Source organism: Mesoplodon bidens, assembly GCF_964165515.1.
Source record: "Mesoplodon bidens genome assembly, chromosome: 5".
Taxonomy (NCBI): Eukaryota; Metazoa; Chordata; class Mammalia; order Artiodactyla; family Ziphiidae; genus Mesoplodon; species Mesoplodon bidens.
In genome coordinates this window covers 39,483,150-39,506,253 of record NC_138161.1, presented here as the reverse complement: position 1 = coordinate 39,506,253, position 23,104 = coordinate 39,483,150, and the positions used below count along the sequence as shown (strand labels likewise).

At 32.5% G+C, this 23,104-nt stretch overlaps 1 protein-coding gene across 7 annotated transcripts in view; it reads right to left on the bottom strand.

The window, feature by feature from the left end:
- The window catches only part of CADM2 (cell adhesion molecule 2), a gene marked incomplete at both ends in the record, with an annotated part of 1,085,551 nt that overhangs the window by 48,029 nt on the left and 1,014,418 nt on the right, over positions 1-23,104 (bottom strand). For 2 of the 7 annotated variants that reach the window (XM_081235460.1, XM_081235461.1), the window contains one exon: positions 21,890-22,009. The exons of the other annotated variants lie outside the window; for them this stretch is intronic. In XM_081235460.1, coding sequence (XP_081091586.1) covers positions 21,890-22,009 — 120 coding nt within the window. The remainder of the gene's footprint in view (positions 1-21,889; positions 22,010-23,104) is intronic. 7 annotated transcript variants of the gene reach the window in all.

The window sequence follows — 23,104 nt, the reverse complement described above, 5'->3', positions numbered from 1 at the left end:
GCTAGAGCAAAGGACACATGGTCTCCATCTGGCCCACAGACTTATTTTATTTTGAATCCACAGACTCAAAATATATATGAAAGTGTATTTAATCATTAAAATCCTATCTTGTAATATTACGGACTGCCTTTTAAAATCAGATAATCTGATAACAACTTGACTTATAGTTCTCCTGCATAGCAATAATCAGCAGAAAATACAGGCTGCTCCCTTCCAAAGAAAGCTTTTCTCCTCACTCTGGCACAGTACGTACTAATTTACTTTACCTGACTGATACTAGTAGTTATTGGTGTTTGTCCCTAATTTAATGTGACGAAGAGTTTTAAATTAGGGATTCATTGTTTAAGTATGAAGTTTTAGTGTGTTTATGCTATGTATCTGTGAGTGATGCAGAGAGTGGAGGTATTTTTACAGCTATTAATACTAGTATTATTAATAGATAAGGTGTTTTGAAATGATTACATATTAACAGGCATTATTCTAAACACCTTACATTTATTATCTCAGTATACTCACAGCAATATTATAGTCACAACAATTCTACAAGGTAGTGTTCTCACTTTTTAATTACAGATGTGTCGAGAACTGTGAATGTTCTCAGATTTTATCCTGCTTGCAAGCTAACAAGTTAACCTGCCACAGCCTCACAGATGATGACAGAAGACAGGAGACTCTTGGATTAGAGACAAAGGAATGTCTTGCCATTCAGCAGCTCACATACACTGCAGTTTGCGTTGATTTCCCTTCCACTCCAAGTGCCATGGCTACAATGAGGAGTGGACTAGCAGATGCTGCTGCACATAGTATGCTTTTATCATCAGAGGTTAGAGATCCCTGGTCTTTTGTAATGGACTGCAAGAAGGCTGCCCCACATTTGTCATTTGCCCTGGGGGGAGACATCATCTTTACTGAGCTGACCAATAAACCTGCAGTCTGCTGAGAGGGAGATACTGTCTCTATCTTCTAGAGCTGTTTGCTAAACAAACATTCTTTAAATGGAAGGATTGTCTTTCTATAGTGGTCTGAGATAGGAGAGATAAAAAAAGAATAATATATTGCTTTAAACCTTTTGTTTTCAAATAACATTTCAATTTTCTTATACTAAATGATAACATAAATTTGATGACAAATAATAACTAGAAACCTGCTGTAGGTAGCAGATGAAGGGAAGAACAAGGCAACTGTAAAATTTAATGGAAACTTAAACTCTGAGAATAAAATAATAAAACATTGAAACACAATTTTAAAACATCCCACATATGAAACAACCAGTAGTTTCTAAATCTTTTTGCTCCAGAGAGCTTTAAAAATCATAGTTTCTATGAGTCAACCTTAAATCTATGTATCAGAATCTTTAGGGTAGTATTAAAAATAAAGTTAAAGAAATTTAATTTTAGAAAGTTCCCCAGGAGAATCTGATGTGTATTTTTTTTGTTTGTTTGTTTGTTTTTGTTTTGCAGTATGCGGGCCTCTTACTGCTGTGGCCTCTCCCATTGCGGAGCACAGGCTCTGGACGCGCAGGCTCAGCGGTCATGGCTCACAGGCCCAGCCGCTCCGCGGCATGTGGGATCTTCCCGGACCAGGGCATGAACCCGCGTCCCCTGCATTGGCAGGCGGACTCTCAACCACTGCGCCACCAGGGAAGCCCTGATGTGTAGTCTTAAGAGAGCCTGGAGATCATGCAGCTCTGAAGATGATCTCCGAGTAGGTGAGTGAGGTTGAATCAAGGTGACTTGTGTGTCACCTCCAGGAGGCACAGTGGAAGAATGATTGTACTAAAGAAAGCATAAAACGAATACAGCTTTCTACTCTGTGAAAATAGTGTGTTAATAGTGCACTGTAAAAATGACATCAACGTAAGGGGAGCTCAAAGAATAGACTCTTCTATGTGAATTCAGAACTGAAACAATGAGTAACATGAATTTTTGGGGACTCAAGCGTTTGCTCATTCAAAAGGTGTAAGTTGTGGAAGCAGTTCACCAGGCAAATACAGGCTGATTAAATTTACCCCTTATGTTTATATATCTTCTTACTTTGTACCCATGCTCATGTGATTAATAACTAATTATCCCAGGTACTTTGCCATTAATAAGAAAGTGTCCTGGATTGAATAGGTAATCCAAGGTCCATCAGTATTTTAGATTCCTTCTTTTCTTCTTGGGTCAAGCTGCCATCCACTCATATCTGTTCCTAACACACTGATGAATCTTTCAATTTTCTTGAACAATTTGTCTATGAAGTTCACAGTTTACTTTTCCAACTTAAATCCTATAATGACCCTTGGAAATTCCAATATCCAACTGAAAGAGACATTCACACATCTGCAACTATACACCAATGGCTTGCAAACTCATAGCTCCAGACTTGTATATCCTAGCATTAAATATTAAATTCTAGTCTAACCGTTATTTCATTGCTTTAAAACCTTTCTCATCCTCACCTCATAGCAGCTGGGCAAACCATTCATATGACCACCCTCTGGATCACCTAGATGTTTTCCACCTCAGAATTTTTAATTCTAATATTCTTTATTTGCCAACAAACTCTTAACTTTCGAGATATTTATTATACTCTTTTCTTCTCTCTACTTCTCTTATTAAATTCATCTGTTTGTCCAGTCCATTATTTTACTTTTTATTAACAACCATTACTCCTTAGAATCCTTGATCTTTTCCTTTCACTATACTTGTCTAATCTCAATGTCTTTTCTTTCAAGCAAAGCAGCTATACATGCATTTAAAACATGGCCTATTCAGAAACCTGAAAATAATCAGAAAACATCGTAATTCTGAACTAATATAAGTTCATGGAATCCAATCTCAGTTGAAGACTGAATTTTCTGTTCATTATATACTTTCTACATGATCCCAAGCTTGGCTTTAACCAATTCTATATGCCCAATAACTATTCTGAGCTCCAAATCTGTATAGTCAATCATCTATTCAATATTATGTCTCTGCCTGGAGATATCAAATACACAACAAGCTCAAAATGTTCAAAAAAAGTTCATAATTCTACTTCTACCACTAATGTTTCCTATCTCAGTGAATAGCACCACCATCTATTACTTTTGTTAAGCTAGAAACTTGTATAAGTTTGGTAAGCTAGCTTGTGACATCCTGTTCTTTAGTCCATAGAACCAAAGAATTAGAAAAACTGTAGATTTACATGTTAAATTATTCCACCTTTCTGTAAGTAGTTTTAACACCCTAGTCTAAACCATTATCATCTCTCACAAGAATTGTTTCAATATCTCCTTAACCTTTCTCCCACCGTCCTCTCTTGCCTATCTCTTATCCATTTGTTCCCCTACAGCCAGAAATATACATTAAGTGCAAATCTGATTATAGTATTATTTTGCTTAAAACTAGTTAGGGTTTCCTTTTCCTTCCCTCTTTCCCTCTCTCCCTCCCTCCCTTCCTTCTTTATTTCTTTCTTCTTCAGTTACTCTTAGGATACTAGCTCAAATCATAAAAATAAGTTTAAGGTTCTGCAGGATCTAACCCAACTAACTACCACATACTTTCATACCATTCTTTGGACAATCTGCATTCCAGTCTCAGTGGTGCCCTCTCTGGATTTTTGAATGGCCACCTTCCTTTTCCCTTCAGGATTTGTATATTGGCTATTTCCTGTTCCTGAAATGTACTTCCTTCTCCTTAATTCTTCATTCCCCAACTTCACATTTTGCATAAATCCTTCATATCTAGCAAATAGCACTTCCTGAAGAAGATCCCCTATGATGACCTCTTGGAGCAAACCAGAGAATGCTGTACATCTTTTAAATAGCATTTATGAAGACATTGACAGGGAGTTCCCTGGTGGTCTAGTGGTTAGAATTCTGGGCTTTCACTGCCGTGGCCTGGGTTGAATCCCTGGTTGGGGAACTGAGATCCCACAAGCCGCGTAGCATGGCCAAAAGAAAAAAAAAAGACATTGACTATCTACCTTGCTTTTTATTCTGTCCCCAAAGTTTACCATAGTGCCTGATAGAAGTAGATGATAATTATTCGTGGAAGGAATTAAGACATCTTTCTCGGAAATTACAATGTGTTCCTACCCAACCTCCTTTTTCATTTGTATAGCAACCATTTCAAAACTTCACTACTTTCTTAAAGATCCCTTCTGTGCGAAATTTTTATCTGTCTTGGAAAATTGTCTCTTCTACTTTATAAACAAAACACAGTCCATCAGGTAAGATGTCTCTTAATTTTCCACTTTCCCTGAACACACTTCCCATTGCTGGCAAACTGGTCTCTGCCCATTACTACTATGATCTTCTCTCCTCAGTCTCATTGTACAGAGTGTCTCCATGTGATCAAGGCTAATGCTTACAGTAAAATATAATATATATTATATAATGTATATGATATTATAAAATAATGTTAGATTATATACATATATATATATATATATATATAAAATCATGTCATTTTGAATATTTAGGGCTTTATTCTATCAGCTTTTCTTTTTTTAAACCCTATTTTCAACCTCTCTTTTTTTCCTAGCTCTCTTCTTACACAATTAAAAAGAAATGTTAAGTTTATATTATCCGTCAAAAATGTTCATTGACTTTATGTTGCCTTCTATCTGCTTTGTATTGCTCCTCGTCCTCTCAGACAACACTCTTGAAATAATAGATTGCACTGACTTTCTCTACCTTTTACTTCCCATTTACTTCTCAAGTTCTATAATCTGACTTTAATGCAATCATTTCACTGAAACTGCTTTTTCTAAATTCATCAAACACTCCCAGTGTAAATCAAATAAAAAAATACTTTTCACAGGCTATCACACTTGGCCTCTCTGAGCCATTTGGCAATATGGACCTCGTTGTAATTCCTAAGAATTTCCCAGCCTGGACTCACAAGACATCATCTTACCACTCTGGCCACAACTTTGCATCTTTGTCTTCCTCAACATAACCCTTAGATCCTTTTATTCTGTTTTACTTTTTAAATTTCAGAGTATAAACTTCAACATTCTTCTCTTCTTAATTTACACATTTAATAGAATATAACTTTAATAAAAGTTATATTTAATCATAGCCTTCATCTATAGAAAAGTCAGTCAAAAATCTGTATTTCTATCCCAGATGATTTATCCTAGGTCCTAGTTATTAATTAAACTTCTTCACTTAGCTCTTGCAAAGGTATTTCAAACATTGCATGTTTAAAATGTAACATATCACATTTCCCCCTGAAACACCTACCTCTTACATTCTTTACTCTGATAAAGTGCACCAAATATCCTGGAATCCAAGCTAAAATCCTGGGAGTCATTTTGGTATTTCCTAACCTTTAACATAAAATCTTTTACCTAATCACTTACAAAATCTATCAATTTAACTGTCCCAAATCTCTTGACTTTCCCTCCTCTCCATGCCTTTGGCTCTTCTTCTCCAAGTCCTCATCTTTAATTATCTGCATTTCTTGAGTGGTTTCCTGCCTTTTCTGTTTTCCTCAATCTCCTATCCATCACACCCATCAGAGGCTTTCAAAAGCCTAATTTAAACTTTTTTCATTTTACTTGAATTATTTCTCATCACCTCCTGAATAAGCTCTAAAGTTTTAAGTGCGACCTACCAAATTTCTTATAATTTGACCCTTCCTAGCCATTAATAAGTACTTATTGAATTGGTAAATGCATGGATGAATATTTGAAGATTTATGTTTCACCACTGTTTCTTTTTTATGTTTAATTCTAGCCAGACTGAATCTGTAATGCTCTCTTTATACACTGTTGCTTCGCTATTCTTCCTTTCATCTTTTACATATCCAAATCCTAGTTGTGTTTGAAGACACATATCTTGCAGATAAAAACATTGTTGAAGGAACTGGGGAAGTCTTATTCCCCAGGTTCCCAGAGAGGGTAAAATTGCACTTGCCAGAAATGTCATAAAAGTGTCAAAATTAGAAAATTAGCTGCAGAAATAACAAAACCTAAGTTGTCATCCTGTTTATTTTATCACACTATGAAAACAGGAGTACTTTAAAACAGAAATGAAAAATGTACATGCCTCACCCTTCTCTCCTTCTAGGTTAGGTGGTCTTTCTCAGTGAAAAGTAGACCTTGTATGCTACTTATCATTACTGAATGCTTATTGTAAAATAAAGGTTTACAAATATTTAAATAAAACAAATATTTAAAGAATGAATTGATGATAAATGATATATTTGTTTCTTTTAACAGTCTGATCTCACTGGATTCACTGATATACTAGTTTTCCTACTGATCAAAATAAAGACCAGACTATGGAATTTGATTACTATTTTAAAAAGAACACAAAAAGCAAAAAAATAAAAAATAAAAAAACTAATGATGAATTGCTTAAGGAATGTGAAAACATCACCTTCACTCCATTTTATATTATTATAAAACAACTGGAATATTACATAAATGACTTATATTAACCAAATACTATGGAAGTAAAAGTTCAATTGACTAAATTTAAAAAAAATCCCATTTTTTTTAAAAAAGAAATGAATATATTTTATATGGAATTCTCTTAGAATATTAATGTTTTTCTTTTCCCAATTAAAAAATAATAATAATTGATTCCTGGCCAGTGGCAGTTTGAGAAAAGGTTTAAAAACATAGAACAGTGATGAGAAACATATACTTGCAGTATTTTACAATATCTAAACAGTTCCCACATTTATAATTATGACCCCCAGTTTATAGATTATGGATATATAGTCAAGAAGATGTTAAAGTTAATGATTCTAATAACAAAATTAAGTTGTAGTTATGCAAAGAATACAATGAGTTTTCATTGGGGGGTTCATTCTAAAGGCTTAAATTAATTCTTTACTCATTCTTTACTCAGGTAATTATGTTATGTTGTTGGTGTCTCATTGATCAAACTTAGGAAGTGATTCCCTCTAGTTTTTGAACAGCTAAACCTTCAGGTGAAATTTAAACAGAACACTTTCATTTTAAAGCCAAACTGCACTGAGAGAAGAAAGTGACAGCCTTGACCTTGGATAGACTCCAGAGATGTCTTTTATGGAAGGAAGATAAAAAAAAATTATAGCTCCATGCTGAAAATAAGATGAGGGTTCCAGGAGAATGGGGTAAGGGAGAAAGTTATTAAAAGTAGTAGGAATGATCAACAAGTGTAAGGACAGGATTTTCAGTGGAAATCTTTTATCTTGTTTTAATATTTAGTTAATAAATTGCTAACACTAGCTGTTTAGAAAAAGCCAGTAAAATAACTAATTCCAGTAATGGTTTTTCAGATTTAAAAATGATATCCCCATCAGGTTGAGGTAGGGATGTATAGAAAATAAAATATAAAATGTATCTGTTAAATTTTATGAAGAAGAATTTTATCTCAGAATATTTCAGAACAATAAGGTTTTAACCAGATCTAGTCTGTTATCTGTGTATTCCTAAAAGAATATTAACAAGACCCCTGCACATGTATAGGTGCTTCAACAAAAATATTTAGAGTTTACTTGTTATTTTTCTTGATTTGATTTTCTAAATTAACTGTTATACTATTTGGAAGGAAGTACAATGTAGTGAATAGAATTACATGTTTGTAAATTTTAGTACTAATTTGGAAACTAGCTATGCTATCATCAGTAAAATGAAAAAGTGGAAACTTTTAACCTTAAAAGGCCCTTCCAGGTTGAATAGTCAATGATTCTCAGTGGCATTGTTTGAAAGAATATGAATTCTCAAATTTTGATTCCCCTTAATTCTGTTTTACGGTATTAAGATTTTTCAGATGAATAAGGTCTTATAATATTTTAATATTTTAAAATATCTTTCCTCTACTTCCTCTTCCTAAATCATGTAATTTGGACTACATGTAAAATTAGAAACTGTCAATCAGTGTCTTACTTGTTTATAGGAAAATAATACCTATCATGGGTTATTTTGAAGAAAAAAAATGATTCAAAAGAATATGGTTTTAGGTCTGGTTAGAGCATCAGATGGTTTATGGTCATAAATAAATCTCTTTGGGATTCAATTCCCTCACCTAGAAAATGAGGGAGCAGGCAGGCTGTATGGCTCTGAATGTTGTTTCTACAATTCTATAATTCTGCTATGATTTTTAAATTTCCAAATAAATGTAAGAATTATTCAGGTATATTGTGACTGATGAACTTAGTGTGAAATAAAGCTATCATTATGTTACCTTGAGTGTCACTTAAGCAAGAATAAAGTTTTAAGTTGAATAATTTAATATGAGGTAGAAGATCATTTATATACCGCTTGCTTGTCATGACAATAATAATACAGACCTCTCATCTTACTTTTAAATCAATACCAGTGTGACTTTAAAAAAATACCTTTTTCAAAATAGGTCTGTTTCATCACATATTAAATAGTAAATTATTGAGATATTTAGAGCTTATAAAAATATGGAGTTTTAATTAAATTACTCCAATGAGTGAATAGATAAAACATTATTTTACTACAATGTCGATTGGATCTCTTAAATTTTCTTGGATTTTAAAAGATTACAAGAGTTGTTTTCTACCTATATTTCAATATATAGCCATAAACTTATCTGTATTTTAACATTTCACTGTAATTAAACTGATGCTGAATAAATACAAAAAATTATTGTGAAAATTATAATTCTCATAAGTTTGGAGAAATAAAATGACTCCTTTATATTTGTCCTTTTATTTGAATAAGCTCATTTAAACTCAAGAAAAAATCAAAAGAGATGTGGAATTATAATCATTTACATAGTAAGATAATCATGATAGTAAAATGATGAAGGAAATGCAAAATAGTATTTCACATCAATAATTTTTTGTGGGCTTCCCTGGTGGCGCAGTGATTGAGAGTCCGCCTGCCGATGCAGGGGACACGGGTTCGTGCCCCGGTCCAGGAAGATCCCACATGCTGCGGAGCAGCTGGGCCTGTGAGCCGTGGCTGCTGAGCCTACGTGTCTGGAGCCTGTGCTCTGCAACGGGAGAGGCCACAACAGTGAGAGGCCCGCATACAGCAAAAAAAAATAATAATAATAATAATAATAATTTTTTGTATAAATACTATACATACATATATTTTTTTAAAATTTCTAGGATAATATTCCCAAAATGTAACAGTTTATCTCAAGAGTATGGGATAAAGAACAATCTTTTCCTTAATTTTGCTTAACATTTTTTTAAACTAATTTATCTGTGACAAACTTGTTTAAAATGATAAATATAGAAAAATGTTTTAAAATTACTAGGAGGGAAAAATAAATTGAAATTTAACTAATCAATGAGAAGTCTGCTAAATTTTGAATGTGTTTAGGTAATTTCCCAAACATTTTATACAGTTCTTTAATTTACTGGAGGAGGTTAAATATATTTTAATTAACTGAATTTATTAATGGGTTGTTTTAAGTTAAGTGGCTTCATTAGGGTGATATATCAAAGATGAATATTAAGTTGCACTAATTAATGATAATAGAATATTTTAATATGAAAATGGTATCATTTGAAATTAATAAGCCCAAATTTTTTTTTTTTTTTTTTTTTTTTTTTTTTTTTTTTTTTGCGTTATGCGGGCCTCTCACTGTTGTGGCCTCTCCCCTTGCGGAGCGCAGGCTCCGGACGCACAGGCTCAGCGGCCATGGCTCACGGGCCTAGCCGCTCTGCGGCATGTGGGATCTTCCCAGACCGGGGCACGAACCCGTGTCCCCTGCATCGGCAGGCGGACTCTCAACCACTGCGCCACCAGGGAAGCCCAATAAGCCCAAATTTTAAAAGTGGTCAGTAGTATATAACTTTAATATATATTATAATAATACATCCCCCATATTTAGCAAATCATCCATATTGTAACCATGACAGAAAATCAGTACTTGTTTTGATGCTTAAAATAACCCTGTAAGTAAATTAATATAATCATTTTAGAGATGAAGAAATTGGAGATTAAGGTATGACTTGCATATCATGGACCTGGGATCCAAACTAGATATTTCTGCTACTGAAGAACATTTAAATGCCTGTTAATATTTGGTTAGAAAATTGATTATAAAATAACTTACTTTTGTTTAAAAAATGTTACATTTAAAAAATGTTTCTGATTTATTTGACAATTGACCTGGTTGAAATGAATCATAAGGTATTGCAATGGGACTCTGTTTTATCTTATTCACTTTAAATCACATGACAGAAATCCTTAAGTTTTAGATTTCGAAGAGGACTTATATGATGTAAAGGATGGTGTATTTACCATACATTGTAGCCTTCACCTAGCAATTGCCAGTTAATCTCACTGTTATTCACAAATGTGCAGTCATTTTAATCCTATATTTAGTTGGTTAATTTTAAGAAAAGTGTTAATAAATATTATAAAAACTAACACTATTTGCTATGAGCAAGACATTTTTCAAAGCAAATTAAGTTATAAATATATTTAATTTTAAAACTACATTATAAAGTTGATATTATTATTTTTGCACTTTTTAGATCAGGAAACGGAGGCACAGGGAGTTTAAGGAAGGTCACAAAGCTAATGCATGGAAAGATGGAAAAAAGAGCCCAGATAATATGAGTCCAGAAGCCATGATCTTCACTATTTTTCTATCACCATTTTAATTGAATCAAAATGGATGTCAAATCCCAACAGAAAACAGTATCAGAAAGTTTGTTTAAGCTGTGGATTTTGGCTACAAAGTGGGTGGTCAGAGAGACCTGGACTCATTTGAAGAATAGTGAAAAAGGACCATAAACATTAGTTTTATGGATATCACAGATGGAACTCAATATTTATTTTACCACCATAATGTGATGTTGGAAACTTTACAAGCAGGATAATGTTCAGGTATGTAAAACTTTGTAAGAGAAAATACTGGAGGGAAATGAGTGTGCAAATGGAGGTGATGGGAGAAGAGATTGGCATATGGCTGGGAAACAGTGACCAAAAGGCCAAACATTGTGGTCAGAGTGTGACAATTCATTTTTAATCTTTTAACTTTTCAGAACATTCAAACATACATGAGTTGGAAGTGTAGAATTATGTTAAGGAAATTACTGACACTATTTCAAATGGCAAAAGGATTTTTATCTACAAGTTCTGATTAAAAAATAGCAGAAACTCTACTCCTTCCTGAAATTCTGGTAGAGGACCCAAAATTGAGAAACACCTTGGAATTCACATAGCCCACTGGGGTAAAAAGAAATGAATTTACTTGCCTGAGATAACATGTCCAGAGGCTAAATCAGGAGGACAGAAAAATATCCTGCCCCCAGCAATTATTTTCACTATATCATGCTGAGTCCAGATTTGACATATTTTGTTAACCTAGTGAAGCAATAACTATACATTTAAATTGTGTTGTGTACTATTTTTAGCTTTTGGTAAAGAACCATTTCATTTTAAAATTACTTTAAAAATCCCACATTGATCAAGGAAAAATCCTACATTGATATATTACCATATTGAATAGATAAATGAGAAGTACGAATATGAAGTAGCAAAATGAAACCTCAGAACTTCCTTCTCATTTGTATATTCTTTTCTTTCAACTTGGAATTAAGATGGAATGTATCTGGATTTAACCTGTAAGACTAAGAGAAAAGTATATGGAGATTTGTTTTTGGTTTCCTAAAGCAGCATTTTGAGATACAGTGCTCAATTTCCAGCTAACTCTCAGAACTAGGGAACAGGATACCTAGAAATACCAGAAAAAATTAGACTGTCATTCTTAGTCCTTTTAAAAAAAATATTCTATATCCCACTCTGAACAAAACTTTCTGGACTGTTGGTGGTAAAATGCCAAGGAACACAAGCTGTAGAACAGGCAAACAAGTATAGTTAGAGTGAAAACAAGCTGAATTGTATTTATTTTACATATTTCCACTCTACCAACTTAACTCATTTAATAATGTACACATACTTTAAAGACATCAAAGGCAGATATATAATATTATGTATTAAAGACTGTGATTGTTCTTTCTAAAATCTTCTCTCAAGAAAATGAGTTTCTATTCTGAAAATCTATTATCTCAGGACTGAAAATTATTTGTCTATGTGACACTAAAATACCTTGAATAGAAAGTTAATAAGACATATCTGTGTCAGTATATTATTAATGTGTGGCTAGCTCACTTTTAGAGCTTTTTCCCCCTGCAACTAACATTTTCAAGGCACTTAATTCAAATAAAAGAAATAGATTGTATCCATACAAGTAGATTTGAAAATATTTCAAATGAGGAATCTGTCACTACTCAATGAATTAGATGGGTATTCTTCACACCCAGATTCTAAATGATTTTCTCTTGTGAAGTAGGTTATTTAAATTTTATATATATATATATATATATATATATATATATATATATATATATATATATATCTGTGTCTAATAACAAAGCCAGCCCTATCAAGCTTCATCATCTGCCCTCTACTGTCTAGAGTGTTTGTCTCTTTCTAAGTTTATCCTGGAAGGAAAATTACATATTAAAGTACCACTCTTTGCGAACTGCCCCTTTTCTGGCTCCAGTTCTTCTGACTAGGATAACCCTATTTACTACTGCGTTTGGCCCTTCAGGCCCGGTGCTGGTAACAGCATCTTGCTATTACGAGTTCAATTGTGCTTCTCCCTTATTAGTTTCCCAAACTCTGCCTATATTTCTGTGAAAGTGTCCTCATTAAAAACTCTTTAGCTACACCCTTTCGAGACTGCAATCAGTTCCTACTGATATCCTGAGTCACACACTATCTAAATGAGTAAAAAATAATAAACTTATAATCAATATTTAGGAAACAAGACTTCAAGGAAAAAGAAAAAAAATGCATTAAGACCATCGTAATTTACCCAGTTTAACAGACTAACCTAGAAGAGCACTATGCTTCTTTATTATGAAACTTGGGTTTTAGACATCAAAAATGGTTCAAATGCTTGTGAAAAAAATATGTTTCTCAGTGAATCTAATGCAATTCTTCATGTTAGTTCAAAGTTGCTTCCTCCTTTCCTACTTAAACTTTCACTGATCAGCGTTCTTTGCTTACTAATGGGTTACATAAAGGCCCCTGGGAATGTTTGAGTTCATCTCTTTTTTTCTAAAGTGAAAAATAACTGGTCTTAAATTAGGTATTCCCATTTATTATACTGAACACTGGACAGTATTCCCTTTACACTAATGTAATTCTTTAAACAATATTGGTGAAGAGAGTTTAATTTCTGTTCTTACTCACTTGTTAGAATTTATAGTAACTTTATTGACTATTTTATTGACTCTTTTTTAACACTATGAACACAGATTTTTATCTGTGAAACTGCTACATATCATTGGTCTTGACAGGTTTTCTGGCAATAGTTTAAACCTGTGCACCTACTGGGACAATTGTTTTTTCTTCAACATTTTTCTTAATAATTTTATAAAGACATTTCTTTAATTAAGAGTCAGTGTTATCACTGCTTCAGCATAAGCAATTCTGCTACAAAACTGTATAAATATTATGTATGTATTTGAGAAGCCATTTGGAAAAATCTGTCTCCTTGCCCTGCAATCACCCTACAGACACTTTGCATCAAGTAGCTTTTAATTTTCTGGCCACAACTTAATTTAAATGAGTACAGAAAACTAATGGGAGATTATTTGAAATCTAGAGAAATAAACCACTGTATTATTGAAGCAAGAGATGATTTAAAATATAAAAATTATCCCAGTATTTACTGCAATTCCACGAACTTATATTTAATAGATTGTATTAGACCCTTCTCAGAAGTCACGCTTTGTGGCATTTGCTCTTATTTACTGTCCTGGCAGAAAGTTCCGGCTGAAGTCAAGGTCACCTTCTATCCCAAAGTTGGTATAATTAGTATCAATTCAGTGTTTCGACAAGCTTACACAGGAGGTTATTAACTATGTTTCATGTGGAGTGTCAAAGAAGCAAGGGCAGTGCTGGCAATCTTTTCAGCTTCAAAGGCACAGCACATAAATTTAATTCATTGGTTAGTAAGAAAGATACAACCAGTTTATTAATGATTTTTTAAAATAATTTCAGAGATGTTCTGGAAATACATTTATTCATATATGTAGGCCAAGGTTTTAAAATATAAAGCAGATTATCCTCCTAATAATAAGTAACTCATTTATTCTTAATATTTTTTAAGTGATGTGCTTTCTGGAATATAATAATTACAGAAATTTTTAAATTAATATTTATATGTGTATGCATATTATATAAAATGAATTCAAGAAAATGGCACATAGTCTACCAGGGAACATTTTCTTTTCTTTCTTAGAAGTTGTTTTGCAGGAAATGTATATATTATTAGATTATATTAAATCTAGAATTATCATAAAATCAATTAAGACACATTTATACAAGTAGAAACAATATTAGTAGAACTGTTTACTTAAAAGAAATATAAACTAATGGAACAAGATTTCTGTTTAAATTTATCTACGCCAAAGAAATAAATAAGCTTAAAATTAAACTCCTAAAAATGTTTGATGTCTTAAATTGCACAAGCCACAAGAATGCCCTTAGAAAATAGAATAGAGCATAAATGTTCTGCTTCCCTTAATAGGTGGCATGGGAAAGAAAATATGAATACCGGTTATCTTCAAATATTTCCTAAATGCCATAAAGAAATAAGTAAATATTTAAAGATTTTCAAACTTTGCCAGAATTCACCTTCATACAAGTCAGAGGAAAACACTCCACTTGGCTTCAGAAATGGTTATACATAACAAGTGATTCTTATTCCAAATAAGATCTACTAAATTGAAAGAATAACTTTAGCACCCTATGCTATCTTGGAATAACCTAATCTGAAACATTGCCTTTATTCCAATGTGTGGGTCTATAGCTGAGTAAGAGACCAGGACCCCCAGTCAGTACTCCCACCCATGTCTGGCCTGTAGCCACTCCCTTCAGCATTAATAATATGGTACTTTTAGCAAGGTTGAGAGGGAGCATACATCATGCTTATTCTTTCCAAGTGAGAAGCATTTTTAATATCTTGTTTCCATTATGAACTATGTTTCATGTATTTAATTTCGAAACAGAGTCAACTTTATATAGTAATTATGGTTTTTAAAAAGACTAGTGGAAATTTAGCTATACTCACAGCCTAAATGTAGAAACCTATCTTTTTGCAGATAAGCAGGTCCCTCTATATGGATCATTCTGGAGACTGATATATATTACTTAATTTTTGTCAAGTGAAAAAAAGCCCAACGTATTGACACTTAATTTTTAAAAGCTCACAGCACCATGCAAATTGTGTTTTATTGCCATCAATAAAATCAGAGGGCTTCCCTGGTGGCGCAGTGGTTGAGAGTCTGCCTGCCAATGCAGGGGACAGGGGTTCGAGCCCTGGTCTGGGAGGATCCCGCATGCCGCGGAGCGACTAGCCCCGTGAGCCACAAATACTGAGCCTGTGCGTCTGGAGCCTGTGCTCCGCAACGGGAGGCCGCGATAGTGAGAGGCCCGAGGCCGCGATAGTGAGAGGCCCGAGGCCGCGATAGTGAGAGGCCCGTGCACCGCGATGAGGAGTGGCCCCCACTTGCCGCAACTAGAGAAAGCCCTCGCACAGAAACGAAGAGCCAACACAGCCATAAATAAATAAATAAAATTTAAAAAAAAATAAAATAAAATAAAAATAAAATCAGAAACATTTTTAATAGCTAAACACTCATAATACAAGCTCATAAACAACTTCTTGATTTGCACACTTTGGGATTTAACTCTGTCAAGATGATATATTTTACCATTGCAAATGCTCTATTTGAATGCATTTATTATGACTAACTCAGAGCTATAATGATTTTACTCCATTCATTTTTTCTCAGTGCTGCTGTTTTCTTTTATTCTGATAAAACGTTTCTTTATCTCTATGTATTCTATTTTTTAAGTATCTGTGCCCAAAAGGAGAGGAGGGCACACATTAATGAAACCAAATAAAAATAAAATACAGACTAGATTTTCTTTGACATAAAGGAAATAGAGCTTAGAAGCACAGGTCGGATCATTATTGCTTTTTAACCTGATTTAATTAAATAGATGTTTCGGACAGTGGTTTGATGTGCTCATGTATGCATTTTGTGTTTAAGTTAGCATATTGTATTTTGCAGCCAGAGAAATGAAACAACAATTGAAGTAAAGGAATCTGCATACGAAAATATTATTTCATAAACAACATTCTAGGCAACTGCAGTTCATTAAAAATGCCCACATTAAATATGAGGAGAATGTTACAATTCATCTCAATTTCTCTATACTGGCACAAAGTAAGTACTTTGGCAATTTATTTTCATTTGATATAGCTTAATTTTGTGTATATGATTTTTTTCTACAAGTCACTAAGATTGCTTCAAGGAATCTTTAGAGAAGGGAGATCTTTCAAACAGTAATATTTTGGGATTATACTTAATGATCAACCATGTCCCTAAATTCATATACATTTAAATAGTTAAATTTTATGATTCACATGATTTTAAAGTTACAGTGGGCCTTTAATTCTAGACTGGATCTATACTCATTGTAGATGTATGCTAAAATTCATTCTATTCTACATGAATAATTTAAAATATTTTACTTAATATTGCATTTTTAGACATAATAACTAAATTAATGTGTAATTTAATTGTGAATAATGGACATTAAGTTTGTGCTTGACATTAAACTTTTGATTGCAGAGCATGCATTTCAAAAAGACATCCACCTTGAATAAACATATTGCCAGCTGTAGCAAAACAACCAGTTAAGGAACTAGGCTGCCCGACCCGTGAAGTTCTTTTTGTCAGAAAGCCCTGGGTAACCTAGATAACTGATCACCTTGGGTAACCTGGTTTCTCCCTTCCTGTGCCCTAATTCTTGTTCTTATGCTTTAAATTAACCAATAAAGGGTGAACCCACAAAACTCTAGACACCCCACCTTTGAACCCTAATAAAGGCAGGGCCCAGGTCTGTGCGCTCTCTTTCTCTTTTTACCAGTGACCTCACTATGTGGCCCTCCAGAATCTCTGAGTAATAATTTTGTTCCTCAAAGCTCCCTACTGGTTTCTTACTGAAGTACAGTCTGCGATCATATTAAGAACAAGGGCTGGTCCAACCTCAACATTTGGCCCTGGTGGAGGAAATGTCTGTGAGAGCTCCTAAAAGCAATAGGAGCTGAGGCAAGTGCCTCAAGCATTCCTAGCAAAAAGCATCACTATCAATAGGCTGGGACCAACACAACAGTACCCATCTCTAAATTTTGTGAGATTGGTCATTATTATTCTGGTTGTAGATAATTTGATAATGGTTGATTTCTTAAATTTAAAAAATATGTCTTTTGTTTTTGTTTTGCAGTGCCATTGTGAAATATGGTACCATTGCAATTACCTCATTATAGTTAATAAATTGGTTCATATTACTAGACAAATACTATGATTTTATTAACAAAAATCATTTCACCATTTTAAAGTCTGATGTAAAACTAAATCAATACTTGAATAAATAATTCATTTGGATTTTTACATGGATTGTACAATTTCATCATCACTTTTAGGATTTATTTTTTCCTATCTGATATACTGAAATGCATGAAGTATTTGAACAGACCCTTAGTATTAGGACAGGGAGTATATCAGATATTTCACATCTTCTCTCCATATATGTCATTTCATTTCTATACTTGTAGTGCAATTACAGTCTTACAGAGGCAGAGACAGATAATAATTAGGCATTTAGGAGTTTTTCTGTGTTGGTAAGTACAAAAGATTCAGTTGTGAATTCTAATTTTAAAAATCATGATAAATAGACATAATCACTGATATATTTCACTGTGTCTCATATGTTTCTTGACTTTTCAATACCTTTATATCATGATCTGTAAATGAGGGTGCTTACTGTTAAAGATTCTTAGATTATGAGATAGTTTATATAAAATTAAAATTATACATTATGAAAAAAAATTTTTTAAATGTTTTCAAATTAACGATACCATACAAAAATAATATCAATAATAGAAATCACATCAGGTCATTTGGAAGCATTTTATAAATTATCATATTTAACTCATTAAAGTTTATCTCATTAAAACTTTATTACAGTGACCTAAAAAAAAAACCCCAAATTTATAAGAGTATATATAGATATAGATATATAGATATAGATATACAAATATATATCTTTTGAATTAGTTGATAGGATTAATCAGGCCACTAGCCTTAAAAACTTGCAATTTCTATAAGCAGAAAATTAAAATGTGTTGTAGCAGTGATGCTTTGTAATGCAAATATTTAAGAGATCTATAAAATGTTCAGGTTTTAGGTATATGATAAATAAATAAGAATCCTATAAAATTCATAGAACACTTATAAGTTGTTGTTATAGTCAAGGATAGATAAGTAAGTTTCGTATGTTCTAGTGCCATTTTAATATTTAATTTTTTCACATAATCAATTAAAAATAGGTTTGAAATTAAAATGTAATCAGTGCACTAACACCAAAGAATTTTGTCAGAATTAAAACTAGAATCACTATAGGAAAAATATACCATTTCAGATGCAACTACATGTGAACACACTTGTTTTACTTAAAAGAACTAAGCAATCATTGTCAAACATTGAGCGCTGATTATGTTACCAGAACTCTAGACATTATCCAATCCTCAAGGCAACCTGAGAATTAAGTGTTTCTCATTTTTCTGACGAAAATGCTGATGCTAAATTTGGTTCATCGTCTAAGAACAAAGAATTTGTAAACAGAAGAACTGAAACTCACACCTAAAGATATCTCTCAGGCTCACTTATTCTCTGTCTTTCCCATGACTGTTCAAGTTTGTCCCTTCTCTGTGTTATAGCACCGTTTTTTGTAACAAGGTACTGCTAATTGCCCGCTTTTCTTCCATATGGTTGAAGCTCCTCTTCCTGCAAACAGGGATGCATTTCAAGTACAAATTGAAGAGATGTACAAATTCTCAAGGTTATGACTAACAATTTGAGTAGTTTCTTTTGGTCTATTTTATCTTGATTTTTAATATAGCAACAGCTATGATTCTTTATTTTTAATTGCATGTTTACCATATCTTAGGATAGAAATCTCAGCAATGACGGGAGTGGTGAAAGAGTGTAAATGGAGATATGAAGAGTGATTCATTTGTGGTCATTTATTAAATAAGTATGTATATAGTGAGATAAATGTTACAGTTTATAAAATTTGAAGAAATGCCATTTAAACCTAATAAAATTAAATATAGTTAGCTTAGTAATTTAGATTACTGAATGAGAGAAAGGGATGAAGACAGTAAACAAAAAAAATTGGCAAGCTGAAAATATTTTGTTCCTAGCTTTTCTTAGGCAACATATTCTTATTATATCTTTTAAACTATAATTTGGAAACATCTTTCACTAATTTATAGATAAATGAATTCCACTTAAAATATAATTGCACCTGAAACCTCTAATTTAATAGTTAATGCACAGCTAAGTGAATATCATATAAATTAAAAGGAATAGAGTACAAAAATTATAAACTATTTATTTATTGACTGAATCCCCACCTCCCTCAAGTATGGACTAGAACATTAATCATGCAGGTGAGCTTGGTGACCTTCTTCAATTCCCAGTTGTTCGTTGAAGGTAGGAGGGAAAAATAGACATTACACTAACATTCAATGCTGGTGCTAATATTTTTTCTATATAAAGCAGATGTTATGAATTGCCTAACTCATAAAATAGGTTTTGTTTTCACATATCTTGGTGCCATTTGAAAAATAATATATTGCAACTGTTAAGTAAAAAAAGAGGGAATGGGGGGTATGTGTGTGTGTGTGTCTTCTTTGGGGTTTATTTATTTGTGTGTTCCTTTGAAGGAAAAATAAATTTTTCCAGGGCTTTTGAATTCCATGGTGTAAAGTTCACAAAACATCTTAGGAAACCTTTAAAAAATGAATTTCCTTGAAAAAGTTGAAAATTGATTTCGTTTTAGCAGGCTGGTTAAAATGGAACAGGTAAGAGTCACTTAAGATGCATGTGAACAAATATAAAATATTTGTTAAACACTTCACTTTGAAATAAAATATTTTCTATTATTTTAGCCTAATATATATATATATATATATATATATATATATATATATACTCACAAAGAATATGAATACTTTTCATTAATTAAGTATAGACACTGAATATTTGGGGGAAATGCATCAATTTAATTGCTAGCAATTTCAGATACAATATGTTTAATCCCCATAATTTTAGGACCTGGCATAGTGCCATTTATATAAACAGCAGGTACTTGATAAATATTTATTGAAGAAGAAATGAACTAGGATTTTTTTTTGTTATAATTAGGTCTTTTAAAAAAAGTTAAGTCAATATATATCTCTATCCTTTTCCAACAAAGTGATTTGCTTGTACAGTCAGAACTTAACAATATCATAGAGATTTTGTTGGTAAGCAGTAAATTGCATTTCATTTGAATTACTGTTTGTAAAAAAAATCTTTAGAAAAACAATAAATTAAAGCAAAGTAGAAAACTTTAGATATCTTACATTTCATATAACATCATAAAGTATTTTTTAACTTTTTCTTCATTTTTATTATTTTTCTACTCATTTTTGTATAAATTGTTATAAGAATGATCTTTAAACTCTTCTACTTACAGATTTAGCTCAAATACAGTTTTTTTTAGCAATACTAGGTATTTTGAGAAATTCTTATTGTTACAATCATCAAGCTTTAGCTATCAATCTTGTACACTGTATAACAGAATTGACCAATTATAATTTTTAATTATTAAAAATTAACAATTATAAGATACTAAAAAATTTTTCTGGAACAAGAGAAAAAGTAATATAGTAACTATAAAGTAAAAGCTAGCAGCAACTCAATATAATATTGAGAATTACTAAAAATTCTAAGAAACACAGTCTAATTGAACAGTCTTTATAAGTGAAGGAAAATAATGTTAAGTCTATTCTTGACAAAACTTTACATATATATTATTTTAAAGTCCTCATGATTTCAAATTACATTGTTACATTTAACACATATTAGGACAGCCAACATGACATAAAACATGTATATGAGTAAATGACAGACTTAAATAGGACAAATTGTCTCTGAACATTGCTTATGCAGAAATAAAGTTTAAAATGTGTATTTCTCTAATGTGCTCAAACAACTTTTTATTTTTTCATCATCTACTAACCACTTAAAGACTACTCAGAAATGCTTTTTTTATATTTCTGAACTATGACATAATAATTATTTTTGCCCTTAAGGATTACTTCATTATCTTTTAGGTTGCTCTGTTTGAGACAAACATACTTATTAGTAAACTGATGCCAGAAATTACTCATGGAGCCAACCATCAATTCCTGTCATCCTGGACAAGTCTAGAATATTTGCTTTCAGAACATTGTGTTAGTAGAATAAGTAGCTCCACTCAGCAAATCACTTCAGGCTGACATATTGAATATTTACCTAAAAGTTCTATGTGGCAAATAGTTTATAATGACCCCTGGATTATACCAATTTTACAACAAATTCAACACTGCAGGCATTTTAATCTAGTTGCAGAGGAATAACAAATCATTAACATTAAACTAGGGTCTTAAAAAAGCAAACATTACCTCTGCATTTTTGAACATCTTGTTTCTTTGCATTTATAGGGTAAGGAAAAAAAATAAAAACAGTGTCCCATGTTCACATTTTAAACTCTCAATGTTGCAGAGCTCCATATATTCTCAACCTATATTCTGAAACATTTTCATAAGAGTCATAATTGACACTAAGAAAAATTAAAATGTACTATCTTGTCTCATATTTTATTCCAACAACCCTAACTGATAGTAACTGAGGTGACTTAATTACTTCTTAGAAGTAAGTAAAATTGGATCTCTACTCCTCTACTCTTTATAAAACCTTTAAAAGCTCTATTTAATGTGTTTCCCAGGCCATAACAAAGAAGCATACTGTACCTCGTATGTTGCTGGATGTTGCAGATGTGGTTTGGCTGGCTGTTATGGCTACAGTGGTTGTGACTGTTGCAGTGGTAAGGGAGGGGATGATAGTAGTGGGAAGCAAAGTGTTGGGAACATCTGGTGAGTGGAAAAAAAATATAAAACAAAATCATATCATGCAAACAAAAGAGAAACACAAATGATTCAAATTACAAATACATATATCTTATTTGGGTTTAACTTTTAACAGGCTTAAACAGATATCAGGTACAAAGCTGGCGGTACCACGCAGTTCTTGTCATTTTGTTTTTCGTTGATTTTTCATGCTCCTACACAAAGTAAAAACTTGGAGCAATGTTTGATTATAAGCAGATTGCCTGCAATATTTAGAGTAAAACTTAAAATGACAAGAATTCATTCGTTCGCTGAGTCGTTTAAAAAGTTTGACATGCAGTAGCAAAATACAGAGGTAAAACAGAAACTGACATGCTTTGTCAAAGAAGTAAACAAAGAAATAACACAACAGAAAATAAACACAAATAACACCACCATATAAGATTAAAGAAATGTTAACGATGGATGAATATATGCATGTTAAATACTCTGATTTTTTTTAGGCAAACAATGATAGGAAATAGGATGAAAGCAATCTTTAGATACAAACAAAAAAGAAGCCAATTGTTACTATTATTATTACCATTATTTTGCTTTTCCTTTTCTCACAAACGGTGTTAATGTACAGTTTAGAATCTTATAATTCTTACCCTGATTAGCTGGTAACGCCTTCTAACAATTTTGCAGTACCTAGGAGTCTTTAACAAGTATTGGGTCAACTAGCATGGAACTCAATATTCTGAACTGTTTATGACTTATTTTATTTGGCATACCTAGGAGAAGTTATTGAACATATATCTGAACCATAACATTCAACCCCTAATCAGTCGAAGTTGGCAAAAGTTGACAGTGGATTCAAATACAGAGAACATAAAAAAGAGAATAGCTTAGAGTTTAACATCAAAATCTTCCTTCCTTTCACTCAAAAGCAGCTAAAACTTTGAAAAGCAACATAGAGAACACTGAAACAATATAGCCAGTGTCAAGCAATGAGAACTTCAGTAAGATTCTCAGAGTCAAATCTTGTCTCAAGTGGATAGGCATATAATTTACACAGTGAGGAAATTAGAAGCAGTTCACAAATTACCCGTAATTACTGTGCTGGGGTTTGATTTCACA